At 35.2% G+C, this 17,959-nt stretch overlaps 3 protein-coding genes across 3 annotated transcripts; all 3 read right to left on the bottom strand.

Moving 5' to 3' along the window:
- Positions 1–7,490: 7,490 nt before the first annotated feature.
- Positions 7,491–8,849, bottom strand: LOC129806837 (anaphase-promoting complex subunit 11). The gene is made up of 2 exons (XM_055855625.1): positions 8,704–8,849; positions 7,491–8,557 (listed from the first exon to the last, which is right to left on the bottom strand). The coding sequence occupies exons 1-2, from the start codon at positions 8,720–8,722 to the stop codon at positions 8,319–8,321; spliced, it is 258 nt and encodes an 85-aa protein (XP_055711600.1). The 5' UTR covers positions 8,723–8,849; the 3' UTR covers positions 7,491–8,318.
- Positions 8,850–8,969: 120 nt separating this feature from the next.
- LOC129806833 (5'-AMP-activated protein kinase subunit beta-1) lies at positions 8,970–14,541 on the bottom strand. The gene is made up of 4 exons (XM_055855622.1): positions 13,959–14,541; positions 13,762–13,893; positions 9,461–9,559; positions 8,970–9,393 (listed from the first exon to the last, which is right to left on the bottom strand). Exons 1-4 carry the CDS (start codon positions 14,427–14,429, stop codon positions 9,247–9,249), a joined length of 849 nt encoding a protein of 282 aa, XP_055711597.1. The 5' UTR covers positions 14,430–14,541; the 3' UTR covers positions 8,970–9,246.
- Positions 14,542–14,573: 32 nt separating this feature from the next.
- LOC129806834 (NADH dehydrogenase [ubiquinone] iron-sulfur protein 6, mitochondrial) lies at positions 14,574–15,273 on the bottom strand. Its single transcript, XM_055855623.1, has 3 exons — positions 15,092–15,273; positions 14,835–15,011; positions 14,574–14,755 (listed from the first exon to the last, which is right to left on the bottom strand). The coding sequence occupies exons 1-3, from the start codon at positions 15,227–15,229 to the stop codon at positions 14,687–14,689; spliced, it is 384 nt and encodes a 127-aa protein (XP_055711598.1). The 5' UTR covers positions 15,230–15,273; the 3' UTR covers positions 14,574–14,686.
- Positions 15,274–17,959: the final 2,686 nt, after the last annotated feature.

Raw genomic sequence — 17,959 nt, 5'->3', positions numbered from 1 at the left:
AAGTCGATTGACTGAAGAAAAATCTAGGATGTAGGACTATTTCTAGACTCCCAAGACTTTGTCAACCAGTATTGTTCAAATTTGACAAAATAGCAAAGAAATCTGATATAGAAATTTTTAGAACATATGTGGAACTCAGAGCAAAAATGACACATGTCCTATGGCTTTAACCATATAGGATATGTGTCATTTTTGCGTTTTGAGTTCCACTGTTAAGTTTGTTCTTTTTGTACGGATTTGGTGGATTTTAGTTGTACTAATTTTTAGTACAGTCAGTGGAACTGTCAGTCTATCTTTAAGTTTATTAATATTTTAAACTATTTGTGTATAAGGAAATGTATGGCTAAAGCAATAGGATATGTGTCATTTTTGCTCTAAGTTCCACTGTAAAGTTTGTTTTTTTTTACTGGTTTTGTGAACTTTAGTTGTACTAAATTTTAGTACAGTCAGTAGAACTATCAGTCTTTAAGTTTATTAATATTTTAAGCTATTTGTGTATAAGGAAGGAATTAAATTGAATTAGTATCAGGAAATTGGACCTTTTTCACTCAATCGGTCTTAATTACGGTGATATTCCAATGAATTTTTTTAGTACTTTACTCTACATACTCATGTACTTGTGCATTATTAACTTTTTTGTGTTAGTTTCTGTCATGACTGTTTGGTGGTTTTATAACACGGTACGGACTAAGGAAAACAGTAGGTAGGGGAGACCGGGGAGGTTTGGGACAGGGGTAGTGTGGGACAAAGCGATTATTTCATTAATTTTTGAAATAAATGGGATTTAACCACTACTCAATCGTAGGCAATATTAAGATGTAACTTGACTAAAAGAATGAATATCCTCAGTTTTATTGTTTTAATTCTATGAACATTTTTTTAAAAATTGATAAAAATCGTATATTTTGACGTCTCAGTTTTCCTCTTTGTATTTTTAATCAGGGATATATAATCAAACCTTTTTTATCTTATTAGGTAGCAGTGTAATCTGGGAACATATTTTTATAAAAGTTTCTGAGATTATACGCTCTTGTTTTTACATAAAGGTTTTAAATACCAAAACTACCCGCGTGGATGTTTGGGACACCTGAAAGGGGATGAATGGGACGTTGATTTTCGACAAGATTGTAGGTGGTATGCAATTGTTTATTGTCAAAATGAAGAGTAATGCCCAGTTTCTACTGGAAATCTCCCTCCTCTTGTGCAAAGTTTACCAGTGGAGCAGATTTCTCTAACTACAGGGACAATTAAACCATCAATGTCTTGGGAATCAATAATTCCTTCTCAGAGGATATTCGATCTTTGCCCAATCTAGGTCAAAACTATTTTTTTCGAAAATTTCTCGAACAAGTTCTCCAGAAAAGGCAAGCCAAGAGCTAATTCGGAGAAATAATGAGAAAACAGGTACAATGCAATTGTCGTAAAATCAAACAGGAATCCATCAATGAGTTCAAAACTGAGAGTTGCAAGAAAATCTACTCGCCTGAGGAATTTGATAATCATGATTGCAATATTTAGAATTAAAAAAAAGAAAAGAAAGGTAGATGGAAAATAAGAAGAAAATACTTTAAATAATTGATTGACAATAAATCACTCTACTGTACAAATAAAATTGATATTAATTTCTAAGTGTAAATAAAAGATGAAACATTTTTATTTCTATCAGAAATATTTTTAATCTGGTATTTAAAATTAATTAACGTGTTCCAGTAATACAAATTATGCGAGAAAAAACACGTCCCAAACATCCTCTTTTGCGTCCCATACTGCCCCACACCGGGGAGCTTTGGGACAAAGCGTCAAGTAAAATGTTTTATCTTCTCCAAGAAAACTCAGTTGTTTTCCAAGTTCTATCAAGTACTTTTTATAAAGTCAATACCCATAAGTATCTTATAGACCGCATAAAATTGTAATACACTAACGTGTTTTTTTGGAATAGTGTCTCAAAGTCAAAACATGAAAAAGTGTCCCAAACCTCCCCGGTCTCCCCTATATGAGGGCCAACACAGAGAAAAGTCGATAATGCAGATGTACTTGAGAACAGTCATGTACTAAAAAATGATCATTTTTTATTAGAAAAGCACCATTATTCACTGAACTAGCAGAAATTTAGCCAAGAGCACAACCAAATTATCTTATACAACACTCCATTTATTCTTAATCCGAGACACATTCCCTTTTTCTAAGCAAATAGGGGTGACATTTACTTCATTTACGTCTTTGACATCAGAGCTTGAATATGTTATATGTATCATTTTCAGAAAGGTGGGTCGCGTGGCGAGAAACAATCCAAGTTCAGGCAAATTTTAGTCACGATTTTTTCCCTCACCTTCCTCCGTCAATTGTTATTAAATGTTGTGCTATTGCAAAAGTCAATTTTTATGAAATATTTCTAAAATTGATTTATATTCATTGTTACCTTTTCTCATATAGAATAGCCTTTTGGGACGGTGTTTGGAGCAAAAAAGGGGACACCTTTTGTCACCTTTTCCACAGAAAATCTGATCAAAATAAATTTCATTTGAAATATTTGACGAAATTCGTCAAGAAAAAAAAACAGTCTCAAGATAGATTGACTTATTAAAGGACACGGCATCTTTTGATGAGACGCCTCTGAAGAAGTTTTTTCCCGCCAAATAAAGTACAATAGTTTATCTTCAAGTACTATCAATTCTGAAGTTGGTCATCAATCAAACTAAATGCAAATTAGCAGAAAATCTTTGCAAATAATAATTTTCATATAAATCTGTCCACCACCCACAATTTTTTCCATAATTCACCAAGACACAAGTGGGCTGCTTGACGAATGATAATCTCCTGCCCAGTGTCTCTTGATGAAGTAAGAGATGTCTTTAGTGTCTCCTCTGGAGACATACAAATGTTACTCAATCAACTGAGACGTCAATAAATCAAATTTGCAGTGATCATCTTTCCCTGAGACCTCAATTTCGATTTATATCTTGTATTGACTTTCGTTTTTTTCTTCTTTTCCCCCAAAAATTTGCTCACGCTTTCTTTCGTGCTTTTAGTCACAATTTTTATTAGCTTGGATTATGTGAAAGACATCTCTCTCTCTCTCTCGAGTCTTCTTCTTGACCAACTTGCACATTTTTCATGTAATACTCTCATTCATTTTTGACATAATTGATTAAACATTTCAGATTTTTGGATTGCAGCATATTATTGTGCTACTAAAATAAAGTATACCCAATCAATTATGCTTTTCTCAATTTGCCTCAAGTTTATAACTGAAGCTAAAAGATTTTTACATGAAATTTTCATCGATACGAAAAGCCTATGGAAAAATTTCGCAAGGTATAGAAGAAATAGCATTTGAGAAGCCCCCCAGAAACTGTACATTTCTTCATTATTAACCAAACATAATTGGTTTTCCCACTTTCAATCAGGTATGCTGACTTCAATTGCCGTGAAAAAAGAGCACCTTCCGGTAGAGCAACAATTAGATAATTAAATCTCTAGAGTTAATGAAAGCATTGTAAATTTGTGTCTCTTGCAAATATTAGGTGAGATTCTTAATAATTTCAAGTAAGGGAGAATGGGCCAGGTTTCAGATACTTGAAGTGCTGCTTCTGCTTCTATGATTCATTTGATAAACATATTCTAATTCTATAAACCAGCTAGAATCAATGTTTTTTTTTTTTAATTTCCCAAATAAAATAATAATTAAATAACAATATTAGAATTCTGGTGCATTTCCAAAAAATGAAAAAAATCGAACATGCTTTTACTCTTCCATCAAAAGAACTTTTCCACCGTTTTGCTCTGGAGTTTTGACACGTTTGGCACCAACGCTAAGACGGCGGTGGATGCTGAAAACTACACAGCATCTCATAAAAACGAGACTGTACTTTGAAAGCATTTTCACTGTACTTCCTAAGCATTTTTTTAGCACTTGACTGTTCTCAAGTGCTTCTACTTAATAGAATTTTCTTTTACGTTGGTTCTTGTCACGACTATTTGGTGGTTTTGGAACACGACAAAGACTAGGGAAAATAATCGTAATTAGGACCAATGCAAACAAACGTCGGTAATGCAGAAGCACTTGGGAACAGTCATGTACTAAAAAAATATCCCACACTGAGAGAAATCCGAAAAAGTTAAAATAACATTCCGGAAATGTTTATTTTACCCTGCAGTATTGATCCAAAATCGGTGTAAATAGTTTGCTTTTTAGGTGTATTAGGGGTTAAAGTTACCCTTTTTCATCGTAATTTTACCCTTAAAAAGGTGTAAAATTAACATTAAAAAATGTTGATATATTTTTACACCTAAAAAGTGTTAAATTTATGAGGAAAAAAAGTTAATCGCACCCCGGTTTTTTTCTCAGTGCAGAGACAAATTTCTTCTTTTGATTTTTCTTTGAAATAGCACCATTAGTCCTCAACGACGGTTTTTCTTACACAAAAAAAGACTACACCGGGAACACGGAGTCTAACCGATAGTAAAGCGATATTTTACTTACAAATTTCTCTGCACAGAAAAAAATATTTCGTAAAATTGTTTGTAAATGTTTGTGAATTCCTATGGGGGGGGGGGGGACTTACGAAATGCTCGTAAATCGTATAACCCACAAACAAGTTCGTAAAAGTTTGTACTTTTTTCACAAACATTGTTCGTAACATGATCACTAGACGATCACTCTGACGAATTTCTGTAGATATTTTGCCGATTTTCTGTAGATTTTTCTACATTCCAGACAGCTATGTCTGAAGTTTTCACTGAAGTTTGCAAAATTCAATAGAGTGATTCTTAGTGATATCACAGTGTTTATAAAATGAAGAATTCTGCTTCGCCGTGTTCTAAGTAGAGAATAGTGAAGTGAAAACTTTAAACAGAGTGTCAACCTAAATTTCGTGTTTTTGTATCATTTCATGAGCGATATTTAAGAAATTAGTATTTTTGTCTTGAATCTTTTTACTCATCTAAAATGTTTAATCGGAAATGCTTGTTAAGCAGAGCATCCCATTTTCTTTGTAACTTCTAGTTTCTTGGTAAATCAACAATATTTTTATTGAGACAATGGAGACTATGCAGATTTCTTATGCAGAAATTCTGCCGAGAATCTGCAGATTTTCGGAAGAATTTCTGCCGAAAATCTACAGCTTTTCTGGCAGAAATTCTGCCGAAAATCTACAGAATTTCTCTAAATGCACTAGAATATACCGTTATAATTCAAAAAAAAAAACTCCGAGTAAAATCGGCAGGTAGAGCAATGATTTGACGGGTTGTTAGTAACAGTAGGGGAGACTGGGGCAAAATTCACAAAACGGATATTTTATTTTTTTACAAGCTACTCGAGCGGTTCAAAAATTTCTAATTAGCGCAGTTTTATAGGAAATTTACCGCTCTACAACTTTGTGAAAGTAATTTTTCTCTATTTTGGAAGGAAATACGTTTATCGAGCCGATTTCCAAAAGGTAATTTTGTGACTATTCTCAAAAATAATGGGGCAAATTGTACCAGACATGGGGTATTATCATATTTCGATTCGCTTCAATACGGGCTTCCGTAAATTTGAAAAAAAAAAACCTAGAAAACATATTTTCATAGAAAATTTATTCATCTACACCTTTGTAAAACACCGTTTTCTCTGCGAGAAAAGTGAAAAAAAAAAACGAGAAAAGCGCTTTTCAAGCTATTTTAGAAAAAAAAAACACACAAAAGACTGCAAATCGTTTGACCAATGCAAACAACAAGCGGCGCGACATGGTAATGACGTTTCTTTTCGTCGTGAGACATCAGGAATTGCTTCGCTTTTTGTTACTTTTTGCTCCATACCTTTTGTTACTTTTTACCCCAAGTGGCCATTTTTAATAAAAGGATTTCTGGAGAAAAGAACTTTTGTGAAATTCTAAAATAGATAGCGGATTCGTATTCAAAAAATCCAAATTATTTCGAAGATATTCACCAGTGCATCAATTTTGGAAAATAAGTAGGTAATAATTGTTATCTTCTGCAAAAGGAAAATATTTCAAAAATAGGGCTAAAAATTTCGATATTTTTTATTTTCTAAATTCTTTGTTTGAATTCTAAGAAACTTACGACATTGAAGATCATAATCAAGATAATTAAATGTGAGAGAAACATTTGTCATTTTAAAATTTAAGTTTTTGGAGATTTTTAAAAAATCGAAAATACAAATATTGAAATCCTGTCTTCTCTGTCTTGTCTTTTCCGAGTTGACATATTTGACAGATACGGGACTTCAAAGACTTCTATGTTTGAATAATAATCACCACTGCCGTCTTAGCGTTAATGAACAACCTAAAGAATAAACCGTATATTTTTTTTAGTCTCTCATAAATCAGTAAACTGTTCATTTAGTTAATTATGTATTTTATTATTTTACTAGTCCCTAATTTTACAGCTAAAACTCAGAGAGAGCAGTTATATAATCGTCTTTTTTTTCAACTTTTCAGTTCTGGAGCTTAAACGGTAAGAGATATCGACTTCCAGTCTTCGATGACCCCCAATAAAAAAACAAAATTTCTCGACGTTTTTTCCCCTCCCCCCTCTATCCCCTCTAAAACCAAAACCACGTTTTATTAGTTTTTCTCAAAATTGGCCAAAGCTTTTTCAATGATTTTTGGATATGTTTTAGATGTAGTCCAGGCGAATATTTCGCCCAAACATAACTATGACCGGAAAATTCGCCATTTTGAATTATTGAAGGTCAAAGGAAAACCACTTTGGAGAGGGCCCATTTTTCAACCTATTTGATTTAATTTGGATTTTTTGGAAAGGTATTAAAATTCTGAAGCCGTCTGTATCGGTCTTCATCGGTAATGAACCGGTTAAGTACCGATTTTGAATAATTTTTTTCGGAATTTTTTTTTTATTTGACCTTAAATTTGTTCTCGAGGTTCTCGAGCTAGAGGTCAAAAGGTAAGAGATGTCGATTTCCGGTCTTCGATGACCCCCAATAAAAAAAACAATATCTCCAATTCCCATCCCCACCCCTAAAAACCATGTTTATCGGTTTTTCTCAAAATTGACCCAAGCTCTTTCAATCATTTTCGGATATGCTTTAGAGGTAGTCCAGTTGAACATTTCGCCCAAACAAACCAATGACCGGGAAATCGCAATTTTGAATTATTGAAGGTTAAAGTCAACCACTTAGGAGGGCCCATTTTACATCCGATTTGGTTAAATTTGGATTTTTTGGACAGGTATTGAAATTTAGAATCCGGCTGCATCGGTCTTCATCGGTAATGAACCGGTTAAGTACCGATTTTTGAATAATATTATATCCCTAATAATTGATATTCCCTAAAAGTAAAGTTTTTTCGGTTTTTCTCAAAATTAACCAAAACTTTTTCAATGATTTTTGGATATGTTTTACAGCTGGTCCAGGCGAACATTTCGCCTAAACATACCTATGACCGGAAAATTCGCCAATTTGAATTATTGAGGGTCAAAAGTCAACCACTTTGGAGGGCCCATTTTTCAACCGATTTGTTTAAATTTGGTTTTTTTGGAAAAGTATTGCAATTTCGAACCCGACTGCACCGGTCCTAATCGGTAATGAACCGGTTAAGTACCGATTTTTTGATTTTCAAATGCTTTTGTGATTTATGGATCAATTTGATCTCCAGTAGATCAGTAATACCAAAAGCTTCCGCAAAGCTGGGACGCTTTGCCATCTCTTTAATATACTGATCTATTATATATTTAATGTTTATTTATTTTATTATTTAAATTATTTATTGCAAAGATAAACCGGTAAAGTATATTTAATTTATAAAAATTCCGGAAATCATCGGGGAACAATTTAATTAAGGGAAAACTCATCAAATTTTTCCAGAGCTCTCGGCTGACAATTTGAGGAACTTGATCTTTGGCAAAGGTGCATAGAGATAAGTTCCCAATAAAACCCGACTAATTAGAAATCTCCCAAACGTTCTGGACGCTATTTAAGTATTGAAAGCTAATCATCCGTCTAAAGAACTTAAAGGTTTCCTTGTAACTGGAGATTTCATGAAGTAATTTCAGTTAAGAGTAAACCGAGACAGAATAAACAAGCAAATTAATTTAAATCAGACTGATGAACATTTCTGTCTGATTAAACCCCGGCTTCCCCTATTAATGGTTCAAAATAAATTTAAGAGGAATTGACTCACCTTTTCTTCTGATTCGTTGTTGATTCTTAGGCCGATTCCTGGTCACTTTTCACACAGAGATTGTCACTAAAACACTTTGATCAGAATAGTCTTTTTCACACTGAACACTCAAAGGGGGGAAAACTTGGGGGTGGGATTGAGATAAATGCAGGAGCTGGCCAGTGGAACAATGTCTCTCTACTTCTCATTGAATTTCCAGCTCTGACGACACATGGGACACTGCTGAGTGATGGGCTGGGAATTTAGCCACTTGACGATGCAGTGCATGTGGAAGCAGTGCGAGCAGGCGCCCCAGACAAGTGGACAGTCATCTCCGGGATTCAGACACTCTGGGCAGCAATTCTCAAAGGCCATCCGGCAGATGCCACAGTTATCATCATTGGCTATCCATCGCCATGTAGCAACACCCGTCCAGCCTACAAAGTATCAAACTCTCAAAATCTCTGGCCAGAGAGCGTCCGGGAGTCCGGAAAGCCCAAAATTGGTGGCGAGACAAAACAAAACAAAGGTGAGTGAATTTCACCTCAACTTTCGGGGCACTTCCACCCTCGGCGGCACTTACTTTTGATCGTAACTCGCATTATTGCTATATTAGCTGCCTGGACATTAGAAAATTAGGTGATTTTCACTGGTTTTTCACACAGAATTTTCACTTTGAAAATCACGCAATTTTTGCAAGTCAAAACGTCAAAGAGCGACTGACAGCGCCATATGTGCCAACTTCATACTGTTCCTAAAATTCGCGGGAAAATTTACTACGCAGGAAATGAGAAGACAAAACCGGAAGTCCTTCACAGAATCACCAGAAATCCAAAAATGAACTCAATATTACATGGCAAATATATTTATTCACTTGTATCTCTGTAAACAGCCGTCCAGTTACAATAAAATAGATAAAATATATTCTTTACAAAGCAACAAAAAAGTGAAGAAAAATGGGATTGAAGAATCCTCAGAACAAGATAGAGCCCTGAAAAATCCTCCCAAGTCCCCTTTCTATCGTGTTATACCATTAAAATCCTAAATTAGTGGGTGATATTCTGCCTAGAGCAGGGCAAAGTTGTCCAGAAGATGTCCGGAAGCTTAAGAATTGTGGAAAGAAGAGCTAAATGGGTTTGTAGAGGAGCGTCGTGACGTACTTCTTCCTGTACCGATGGGTAGCACTCAGCACCATCACTCCATCCTTGATGGACAGGGCATACAGATGGTTTAGCATCACATGATTCGGCTCCGGAAGCAGAGTTGGCTCGCACTGGACGACAATGAGAATTTTGCTCGAATGGCTATTTTTGGGGCAGAAACTATCAATTGATACTTACAGATAGTGGAGTGTCCTTGTTGAGGATCACCTGAAGGAGATGAGGAGGCAAAATTGGGGGCCCTGTTACCTTTTCCCAGGGCTTATTTGTGGGAATTTCCTGGAGAAAAAAAATTAACGATAAGCCTAAATCAGCTTATGGTAGGAAAGATTCATAGGGACGATTCGGCTTGAATAAACAATTTTTGTCTAAAATTTAAAATGAGTTTACTTTTACTACAAAACCCTAAATTTAGTCATAATGCATTAAAAAAAAATAAAATTTCTGCATTTCGGTAACGTCTTATAGGAATCTTAATTGATTAACCCTTCAAGGACGATTGGAACACCGGTGTCCCATAAAGAAAATAATTTTTCCTGACTACCTAAAGTTATTTTTTTCTTATGTCTGTACATAATTGTAAAGTAGAAGGTTGAAAGAATCTAGAATATTTTTTGTAAGTCTCTATCTATTTGGTATTTAGTAAATATTTAAGCTCAAAAGTGGTGAATTTTTAAATTCTCAAATTCATAATTAATTTTATTTATTTTTTATACTTCCAATTTTTTTTTAAAGCAAAACCCTTTTGGCAATATAAACCACAATAATCATACGTAATATTTTTCATTAAAACGAAAAATATTATTCATTGGTAATGTCTGAAAAATTACTTAAATTTTTGGGCTATTTTTGTCCCTATCGTTCATTTCATACACGGTAAAAATTTCGGCACGTATTTGTTCCAAAAATTAGCTCGTTCACGGACACCGAAAATTTTTGGAACAAATTTGTACCTTCTAGGAGGAACAAAAAGATACCCAATATTAGTAACGAATTTGTTCCAATAAATGGCTCGTCTAGTATAAAAGCGTATCCCTCCTCTCACAGTCACCCATCACCGAAGGGAAGAGGACGCCAAATCTGTGGCAATTTTCGTGCTACATGGTTTCACTTTTTAAATTCGAGATTCCCTTCCCCTCCTGCTGCCAGCACTCGCATATGATTTCGTCATGCACGCGTCTGCATAAAACACTCTTAAGTTGATTCTTATTTGATGTTCCTTATGAACTTTCGCTACCGAAATCCATCTCGACTGAAGTATAGGCCTTAACTGTAAGGCGAAATCACTTACACGGATTTGTTCCCGACAATGGGAACAAAAAGATTCCCCATATGAGTAACAATTTCGTTCCAAAAATTACCTCGTCCATGGACATCGAAAATTTTTGGAACAAATATGTTACAGATGTAGGAATAATATTGTTATAAAAAATATGTACCAATTTGTTCCTGACAGTGGGAACAAAACAGCCGAATGCAACAAATTCTGTTCCAAATTTCGGGAACAAATTTGTATAAAACGAAATCAACTCAAATGACATTCCACTGTATCAAAACGGTCCCAAAAACAACTCTAACAAAATTGTAACTGTATTTTGTAACGAAACTGTAAAGAAAACTTTGTGGAACAAACAAATATCTTTTCTAGGTACTAATTGGTTCCAAAGAAATTTGTTCCAAGGAAAACTTGTTCCAATATTTTGGTCAGTGTCCAAAAGTTTTTACCCTGTAGAAGCACAAAATACACCGAATCAGATTCTGTTGGACTTTCCAAGGTTAGATGTAAGACTTATCATTGATTATGTTTTTCGGTTTAATTTTTATTGGTGATTTTCAGTCCGTAAAAAGTGTTTCGTCGTTAAAGGGTCAAAAATTGTATAATAAATGGTCAAAAATATGTATAAAAAAAGCGTTGTACACTAAATCTAACAGATCCAGATTAATCGATACCATAGAAAATTTATCGTTGAACCCCAAGTTCCCTCCTTAAGAAATGTTTATTTTTTACTTTAAAGCAGAGGCGTGCAAGAACCGCTGAGACCGAATAAATGTCAGATGAAACATGTACGTCAATGGTCAAAACGCTACCACAACAAACTTATTTTGACGTTTATTCGGTTTTAATGGTTATTGCACATCTCTGCTTTAAAGGAAAAGTGGCTATACATTGGAAGGAATTTTCGTAAGAATATTTTTGACAGAATTTTGACGTTTCCACCTACAGCAACGCAAACAATTGCCTTCAAAAAAAGCAATTTCTGACAAAAATTGATCCCAAATGTGTGGAAGCCTTGAGACGTTATGCACAAAAATATTTTTCATGATTATTTCAGAAGTTAAAAATGCAAAAATCGTTATAAAACAATCAAAGGGTGACTTGCAAGAAGAATTTAAAAAAAAAATGTATTGCATGCGTGATATTCATAACCTTGACACTGTAGTTGTCATTTTCTCTGTTTCTTATGGAAGTTTCTAGGAAAATATCAAAGTGTTTTGTTTGATTTTTCGGCATAATTTGTGAAATATTATTGAGTCTGTAGTGAAAATCGAAGGACATACATCTATTTAAAAGGTGAATAAAAAATATTTGTGAAATATTACATTTAAAAAGGAGAGAAAAGTGATTTAATTTCGTGTTGCTTTCAAAACAAGTTTTATGAAATCTTGGACATTGATTTTGTGAATGAATTTGGTGGTTTTGTGCAGTGAAATCATGTTAACAAGAACGACAAAGATCCTTAAGTATCCGGAGAAATAGTTGCAACCGTAGTTAGCAGCTGATAAGGAGAGAATCTCCTGGAAAAGGCTGCAAAGATTTCCAGATTCCGAAGACCATTTTTTCTGATAGAGTGGGTAGTAAATATCGCAAAAACTCCTGGAGAAAGACAAATAGGAGCCTCTACAGAACTCCCAAAACAAGTGAAGAAGGATTTGGTCGGATGGGGAATTGAAATGTGCTAAAAATTGCATCCGTTTTAACACTATAAATGCTGGATAGCGCGAGGCGTCTGTGAAATTTACAGAACCTCTTTTTGGTTGAACGTCCAGGAAGTTCTTGGTAATTAGCGTTCCTCAACTGTTACCCAGACCATAAGCAGCATAACCATAAAATGTGCAAGTATACAGAGAAAACCCTCAACATTTGATTTTCTACATATTTTGTCATTAATATCACTATGTCCAACTTTCCAAAATTTTATCCATCTTTTCTAAATGTGTTATTTTTTAATTTCCGTGAATTTTCCGATTATTCGGTTGCAATATTTAATAACAACTGTTAAGATTCTGTTAAAATACAGTGCCGGACAAAATTGTACCAGTGTTTCAAAATTCTCTATAAAGCACTTAATATCTCAAGATCTAATTTACATTTTGACTGAAACTTTTTTTCTTAGATAGCTTTGTTATAAAGCTACAAATTGTGCCTTATTAGAATTTTTTAGGAGAAGGACTAATATTTTTTTAGAGCCTTTTAAAAAAAATGATGCATTGGTTCAATTTTGTCACTTGTACCCAAACGCCACTTTTTGTTCTAAAATTGTATTTTATGAACTATTTACGTAAAAAGTAATTTAATATAATGACTTTCGACTGTTATTAATGCATTTTGCATGAACACTTCCGGATTTTTTTCACTTACAACCTAAGTAATGTTATATTTAAATAAAATACGCTCTTTTATGAAAAAATGTGTCAATAACGGATTTTGGTCCAACAAAATGGTTGCGAAGCATGACGTAGGCTATATCACAGAGATCAGACTACATATCTGGACGTGATTCAGTGGTAAGACTATCAAATCCGGAATAATGTCACGGTTTTTTACCATTTATTTTTGTATTTGGGCGAGAAAATCGCGGTCGGCGAGGTCTAAACTATTAGCTAGCATTTCAAATTAATCAAAATCGAATTCCTAAGCAACATCAGCTTCAGAGTATGATAACTTTTTACGTAAATAGTTCATAAAATAAAATTTATTTAAAATTTCAGAACATAAAGTAGCGTTTGGGTACAAGTGACAAAATTGTACCAATGCATCATTTTTTTAGAAGGCTCTAAAAAAATATTAGTCCTTCTCCTAAAACATTCTAATAAGGCACAATTTGTAGCTTTAAAACAAAGCTATCTAAGAAAAAAAGTTTCAGTCAAAATGTAAATTAGATCTTGAGATATTAAGTGCTTTATAGAGAATTTTGAAACATTGGTACAATTTTGTCCGGCACTGTATTTGTCAAAGAATCCCATTCAAAAAATCCCGGACAAAAAAAAGGTAAAAATAATTATTTATTCAGTTTAAAAAAGCCTTTGAAATTGATTTTTTTCTCAAGTGTCTCGTTTTCCATCATTCACCCTATGGAAAAATTAGAGCCCAATCATAAATGAAAAAAAAACATTTTGTGATGATTGCAATATCCGTGACTTAAATATTATCGAAGAAGAGATTCGAAAGGATAAGACGGAGAAGCATGAGGTATACTTACTTGAGTGTATTCCTTCTGCTCATTGTTTCCACCCTCCTCGCTGTCCTTGGCCAGTGCCTGGAACACCTCAAAGTCCGACTGGCGCACGGACACGAGGTTGTTCTTGTTCCCGACGTCGTTGTCGATATTTTTCTGCAAAGAAGCCCCAAGAATTTATGAGAAAGCCTCCCAGACCGAAGACAGAGGATCATTCTAACCAGTTTCGGATCGTGCTTCCACTCTCCATCCACCAGAAACTTGTACTGATGATCTCCTTCTGGCAAATCGATTATCGTCACAAAGTCCCCATGGCTCCTGACCATGGGAACTGTCTGCCAATCCGAAAATGTTCCACTGATATACACCTGCCTACCGCCTCCGTCCCACTTGAACACTGTTGGCAAGGCAGGTTTCTTCTTTTCCCCATTCTCATCCAGCTCCTCCTCACCACTGTCCCTGGGGTCCTCGGACGTGGTGTTTGCCCTCTGCCTGAACTCCGTCACGAATTCCGGATCAATGGATTTGACTGTTTTGGTGTAGTACGGTTCATCGTCTTCCGGGGGCCCTGTGACCTTCTTCTTTTCAAACACAAAAGCCTGACCATCTTTCATTCCCGGAGATCCGGGAGTGATGTCAGTTGAGCTGGATTTGTGTCTCTCACGAGGCATATTGCTGCCTGCATTGCCCATCTTTGCTGGGCGGAAAATTCACAAATAACTGGGAAAAAACGCACGAGAAAATCCAGGAAATTCACAGAAACTTCACTGAAGTTTACCAAAGTTGACAGCTTTACTAAGAAAAGCAACTGTTCCTACACTGAAAAACAGCTGATAAACTGTTCTCATTGAGCATCAGTAATGCTTGAATTTATTAATTTTATTCAATCTACAGCGAATTTAACAAGAAAAAACTAGCATCTGGGCATTATAGATACCCCAGAGATTGCTTAGTGATGATGATCCTTCTTGATAAAGCGCAATCCACAGTATCCGCAAGCATGAGCTCCAGGTTTGTCCTGAAATCCAGAAATCTCCGGTCACAAACTTCTCTATTTTTTTTTTTTTAACAAAATCCTATCCAATTCGGACACTTACCAAATTGATGTAGACTTTAGGGTGCCCCAGAGGGCCTCCGCCACCATCGCAGGCAATCACTCTCTCAGAACATTCTTTGGGAGGCACCTCATCAATCAAATCAATGGCAAAATTCTGGTTGACATATCTCGTGGCATTTGTGAATCTTACATTTCTGTAGTCATCGTCAGGGAAAATCTGAAAAACAGCCCGGAAAAGGAGAAAATAGTTTGCGTAACAGGGGCCAGGAAAAAGGGGTGCTGGGAAAACTTCCTCACCTGCCCCGTGTGCGTTGATTTTTTCACATTGGCGTCTTCGGGAGTGGGATAGGCAACTCCTGTAGTTTGTCCAGAGGCTGCTCGCACTGAGAATCTCTGAATTTTTCCCAGATTTCCAAGCACTTTTCTACAAGCCATATTTTTGCACGGAAAAATGTCAAAACACGAGAAATTTAACCGAATATTCCACAACGTGGCGCTAGTAGACAATGAAAAGGAAAAGTCTCTGTTCGGTTTTCCCTCCAAAAATTCAAATTTCGTACTCTGTAACGGATAATTCTGACCGAGGGGTTTAGAAAGTTACTTAAAACCTTATAAATGTCCTCATGAAATATTTTCAAAAGTTTCGTCAATTTTTAGGTGTGATTCCTTCTAATCACACCTATTGTAATCCTCGGATTTTCTCAAAGTGCTCAGATCAAGCTGAAATTCACAGGGTAGATGTTTTGAACATCCCTGATGCCGAAAATTATAAGCCGGCAATTTCGGGTCCGGCCATCCGTAGTACGCAATATCTCTGGTTTGGCAAGAGATATCTTCATAATTTTTTTAAATAATATATCCTCTCGCACGTACGACGATTTCCGTGCTATTAGTTTTTTCAAAAATCGGTCCTAAACCGGTTAAAAATCACGTTTTGTAGTTTATTTAGAAATCTAAAATTTGGAAAATTTTATGTTTATGTTGTAGCCCAGAAAATTTAGACTAGTTTAACTCTTTCGTCTCTTTTGGGACTGTAGTACCCAAAGAAGCATATGCATTTTCTATGAAAAAAAAAATGTTTTTTAATTATTCAGAACTGATAAAAATCCGATTCTTGTGGATGATTACAAACTCTAAAGATGTCCGAATGTAAGATATTTTTTGTAGGACCTCAATTAATTCTTGAGCTTAGATATTTTTGATTAAAAATTGTGAAATTGGCTTGCAGCATTTGCTGCGGTCCGGAAAGAGTTAAAAAAAAAAATTAAGACATTCGTCGAGCAGTACTCGAGATATTTCACTTTAAAGATTTCAATTTTAAGAAATTTGCTAATAGCGTCAGGCGGGAAGAAAAGCGGGAGAAGTGGCGTCGGACAAGCTTTCCCCATATATATAATATATAGCACTCTCTCACTCTTCCTCTCTCTCTCTCTCTACATAGTGAGCCTATACAGTGCCCGCTTTCTAATCCGGATAGCCGTAATCCGGACAAGTTCTCAACGGTTACATTTAAAATACTTTTGAGGTTATGTATGCATGCGTGTTCAGCAATGAATATGAATTATTCTGTGATGTTTTTGTTTAATAAATGAAGTATAATGGAATAGTCTTCTCTAATTATGTCTTTAATCTTCTTTAAAAGTTTTTTTCTAATTCTACAAAAAAAACCTTGTATTATATTTTAGACGAGACGTTGAACAAATTCAAAAAATTCATTCGGATTACGAAGCGGACATCTGTCATTTTTTGTCTCTCAATCATCCGGATTACAAAGCGGGCACTGTATTCGAAGATTTCTAAGGTGACATATACAATTCGCAATCCGCGATTTTTTCGCGAATTTTCGCGGGACACGATTTTTTTTTCGAGGATTTTCGCGGGGCACGAATATTTTCGCAGATTTTCGCGGGGCTCAATTTTTTCGCGGATTTTCGCGGGGCCCGAATTTTTTCGCGGATTTTCGCGGATCGCGGCTTTTTTCGCCATTTGCGCAGGTCGCGTATTCTTTTGCGGATTTTCGCGAGGCGCGTATTCTTCGTGGATAATGAATATCTTCGCGGATTCTCACGGGTCGCTGACAGAGATTCTAAACGGATGTAAAGTTTGAGGCCCCTATCTCTCATAGTTTCCGAGATAATCAACTTTAAAAATTTTTAGACACTTTTATGCATTTCTTATCCAATTTTCATAATTTTCAAGTGAAGTTTTGCACACACGGTAAAAAATTTCGGCACATATTTGTTCCAAAAATGATCTTGTATGGACACCATATTTTCTGGCACAATCTAATCTTGTTCATTTAACGAGTATCACATTAGTAACGAATTTGTTCCAAAAAGTAGCTCGCCCACGAACACCGAAAATTTTTGGAATAAATTTGTATCTTTTAGGAGAAACAAAAAGAGGAGGACGCCAAAACATGGCAATTTTCGTACTACACGGTTTCACTTTTTTAATTCGAGATTCCCTTCCCCTCCTGCTGCCAGCACTCGCATATGATTTCATTAAGCACGCGTCTGTATAAAACACTCTCAAGTTGATTTTTATTTGATGTTCCTTAAACTTTCGCCACAGAAAACCATCTCGACTGAAGTATAAGCCTTAACTGTAAGACGAAATCACTTACACGGATTTGTTCCTGACAATGGGAACAAAAAGATTCCCAATATGAGTAACAATTTCGTTCCAAAAATTACCTCGTCCGCGGACACCGAAAATTTTTGGAACAAATATGTTACAGATGTACGAATAATATTGTTATAAAGAAAATGTACCAATTTGTTCCTGACAGTGGGAACAAAACAGCCGAGTGCAACAAATTCTATTCCAACTTTCAGGAACAAATTTGTATAAAACGAAATCAACTCAAATTTGTAGACATTTCAGCGTATGAAAACGGTTCCAAAAGAAAACTCTAACAAAATTGTAACTATATTTCGTAGCGAGAATGTTTAGAAAACTTTTTGGAACAAATAAATATCTTCTCTAGGTACAAATACCAAAAAAAATTGTTCCAAGAAAAACTTGTCCCAATATTTTGGTCAGTGTCCAAAAGTTTTTACCGTGTATGTAGCGTATTATCGTTATTAATAAAGGAAAATACGATGAGAAACGCATAAAAGTGTCTGAAAATCTTTAAAGTCGATTTTCTCGGAAACAATGAGA

The sequence above is a fragment of the Phlebotomus papatasi genome, chromosome 3 (assembly GCF_024763615.1).
Source record: "Phlebotomus papatasi isolate M1 chromosome 3, Ppap_2.1, whole genome shotgun sequence".
NCBI classification, from domain to species: Eukaryota; Metazoa; Arthropoda; class Insecta; order Diptera; family Psychodidae; genus Phlebotomus; species Phlebotomus papatasi.
Note: the sequence above shows the minus strand (reverse complement) of the source record. Positions and strands in the feature narration are given on the sequence as shown.